This window comes from Athene cunicularia (assembly GCF_003259725.1).
Source record: "Athene cunicularia isolate RWA chromosome 20 unlocalized genomic scaffold, athCun1 chr20_part2, whole genome shotgun sequence".
NCBI classification, from domain to species: Eukaryota; Metazoa; Chordata; class Aves; order Strigiformes; family Strigidae; genus Athene; species Athene cunicularia.
In genome coordinates this window covers 291,522-293,778 of record NW_020799126.1, presented here as the reverse complement: position 1 = coordinate 293,778, position 2,257 = coordinate 291,522, and the positions used below count along the sequence as shown (strand labels likewise).

The following is a 2,257-nucleotide window of genomic DNA, read 5'->3' as shown; positions in this document are numbered from 1 at the left end:
TATTTCCAGGTCCTAGAAAGACCTTGAAAAAATAACAAGGGTGAGGAAATCAACCTCCTAATTTCATTTGGGTAGAGAAAGAAAACCAAAGTGACTCCATCAGACACTGTGGCAGCTGCCAGCTCCTGTGGGTGTGGGTGGGCAGGGAGCATGGGGCAGCTCGGCCGGCTCGCCCGGCACCGTGCTCCTCCCGTATTTACACGTGGGGTAGAAATTAAAATGCAAGCGTGCGCACATGCGTGCCGGAGAGGAGTGGCTGGTCAGGGGTGGGGAGCAGCCTGGTGGGAGGGTTTGCTAAACACATACCCTGTCAGACCCCATCTCCCACGGAGAGAGCCCTGCTATTGCACAACACTTCTGCTAGAGGAAGGGCCAGCTCCAGAGGGGCTTGGGCACAGCTCTTCAGCTCGGAGGGAAAACACGAACACGTTCCTGAGGAAAGAGAGGGCCTTCTCTGTTCTCCAGCTCTGGCGTGCAGGGCAGCGCCTGCCTGAGGCGGCGTGGCCGGAGCCGGCACTCGAGGGCCAGTGCCTGTTGGCCCCTCCGCTGCCTCCCCATCATCATCACAGTGAACCAGCAGCCGCCTATTTGGGGGGGGCCAGGGACACCCTGAGAATCGAGCAGCTCCCGGCCCCAGCGTGGCAGCCATGTGCTGCTCCCGTGTGAGCTGACACAGTGGCAGTGGGCAGGAGCCGCTGAAGGCAGGAGCCGTGGCAAAGACACATCCTGCCCCTCTCCACTGTCAGGTCTCACACTGCAGCTGAAGGACCAACACCAGCAGCCGGGAAGCAACACACAGTAAAAAATGAACACACATGTACATTTACATTAAACCTTCTCCAAGGAGAGAAAACACTGTGGCTAAACTAAAAGGACAAACCCAATGACAAGCCCAGGATGCGTCAGGCCTTGGGAGACCTTATCAGTTACCTATCAATGATATAATTGATTTTTATCCAACATGAACAGATAAGGAGTTGCACTAGCCAGCACAGCTGGAGAAGCTGCCCAAGGGGGTTGCTCAACACGCTGCTCAATTTACCCCGTGGGGAGTCAGCAGGCAGGGAAGGTGCAGGGCAGAGAGCGCTCTCCTCCAGCATCATCCCGCCGGCCTCCTCCCGAGCTGCCTCCCGAACCAAGGTTTCTGTACAAAAGTGGCCCTGCTGCGGGAGCTCATGCTGGTTTCTTGCAGGACACTGTGCGGGGTGGGGACACCCTGGGTACCTGGAGGTGTCACAGGCCTGCCTGGGCCGCACAGCAGCGCCAGCAGGATCTGGCCTATGTGCAGGTCCTGGGGTGGCTTTTCTGTCACCAGCGGTGATGCTTTACTGTCTAGCTGGGTGTACGCAGGAATTATCCTTCCAAACCAGGGGGCTGGGGTCCTCTCACTGCCCACAGCACAGCCCCCTAGCCGGGATGCAGCTGCCCCCCCTCCCTGGCTGGGGTGCACCCACGTCCTGCCCGTGTTGTTTGGTGGAGCTGGCGCGTGGCCGAGCCCTGCGGACCCAGGTCCGAGCTGCTCCGCGGCCCAGGCACAGCACCGTGCCCCGGCGTCTGTCACCAGGGCCGCGGACATCTGGACCCTACAGACAACGCCTGCTGGGGAGGGAGGGGGAGCCCCTTCAGATCACAAACAGCTTTGATAACCACAAGAAAGGTCTAAGAGCCGAGAGGCGAAGCGGTTGCAGCTTAGAGGCAGAGTGTGTTCTGGTGTGAGCTCCGGTGCAGCGGCCGCTCCCGGCGGGACGTGACCTTGGAGCCCACATCCAGCACGCAGCCCTGGTGTGGCACCTGCCAAGGAGCCCCCGCCCAGAGAGAAGGGGGACTCCAAGAAGCAAGTGAACGTAAGGGGGAAAAAGATGAACAAAAGTTAAAAGCTTGTTTCCCTCTGCAAGGAAAGCTCTTAAAGAAATCAAAGCACTTCAAATGCTCTGACTCAAGTGACAAAAACAATTTAGACAACAAAAGGCTCCCGGTTTGCTTTTCCTCTCCTGAACTGGGCTCACTGAACAGATCTATTTAAATGATAATTTGTGGGGGAGAAACTCCCTCCAAACTCTCTTGAATTAGATTCTCTCTTCCTTAAATTAATGCGTAGTGCTTTAATGGAGACTGGCATTAAGGAGATGCTGATGGTTCCTCTGGGCACTCTGACCTCACTGCGCAGCAGCACTCGGGCAGGAGGCAGCTGCGAGGAGCACGTCGGCCGCTGCCGCCGGCCCCGCGGCGCAGCCCCTCTGCGGCAGCTGCAGAGCCC

General features: G+C 58.0%; 1 protein-coding gene across 1 annotated transcript in view; it reads right to left on the bottom strand.

Annotated features, from left to right (window-relative positions):
* Positions 1 to 1,689: 1,689 nt before the first annotated feature.
* Positions 1,690 to 2,257, bottom strand: part of CDH22 (cadherin 22) — a 78,542-nt gene continuing 77,974 nt past the window's right edge. Inside the window, exon 13 of the mRNA XM_026862350.1 lies at positions 1,690 to 1,791. Coding sequence (XP_026718151.1) covers positions 1,690 to 1,791 — 102 coding nt within the window. The remainder of the gene's footprint in view (positions 1,792 to 2,257) is intronic.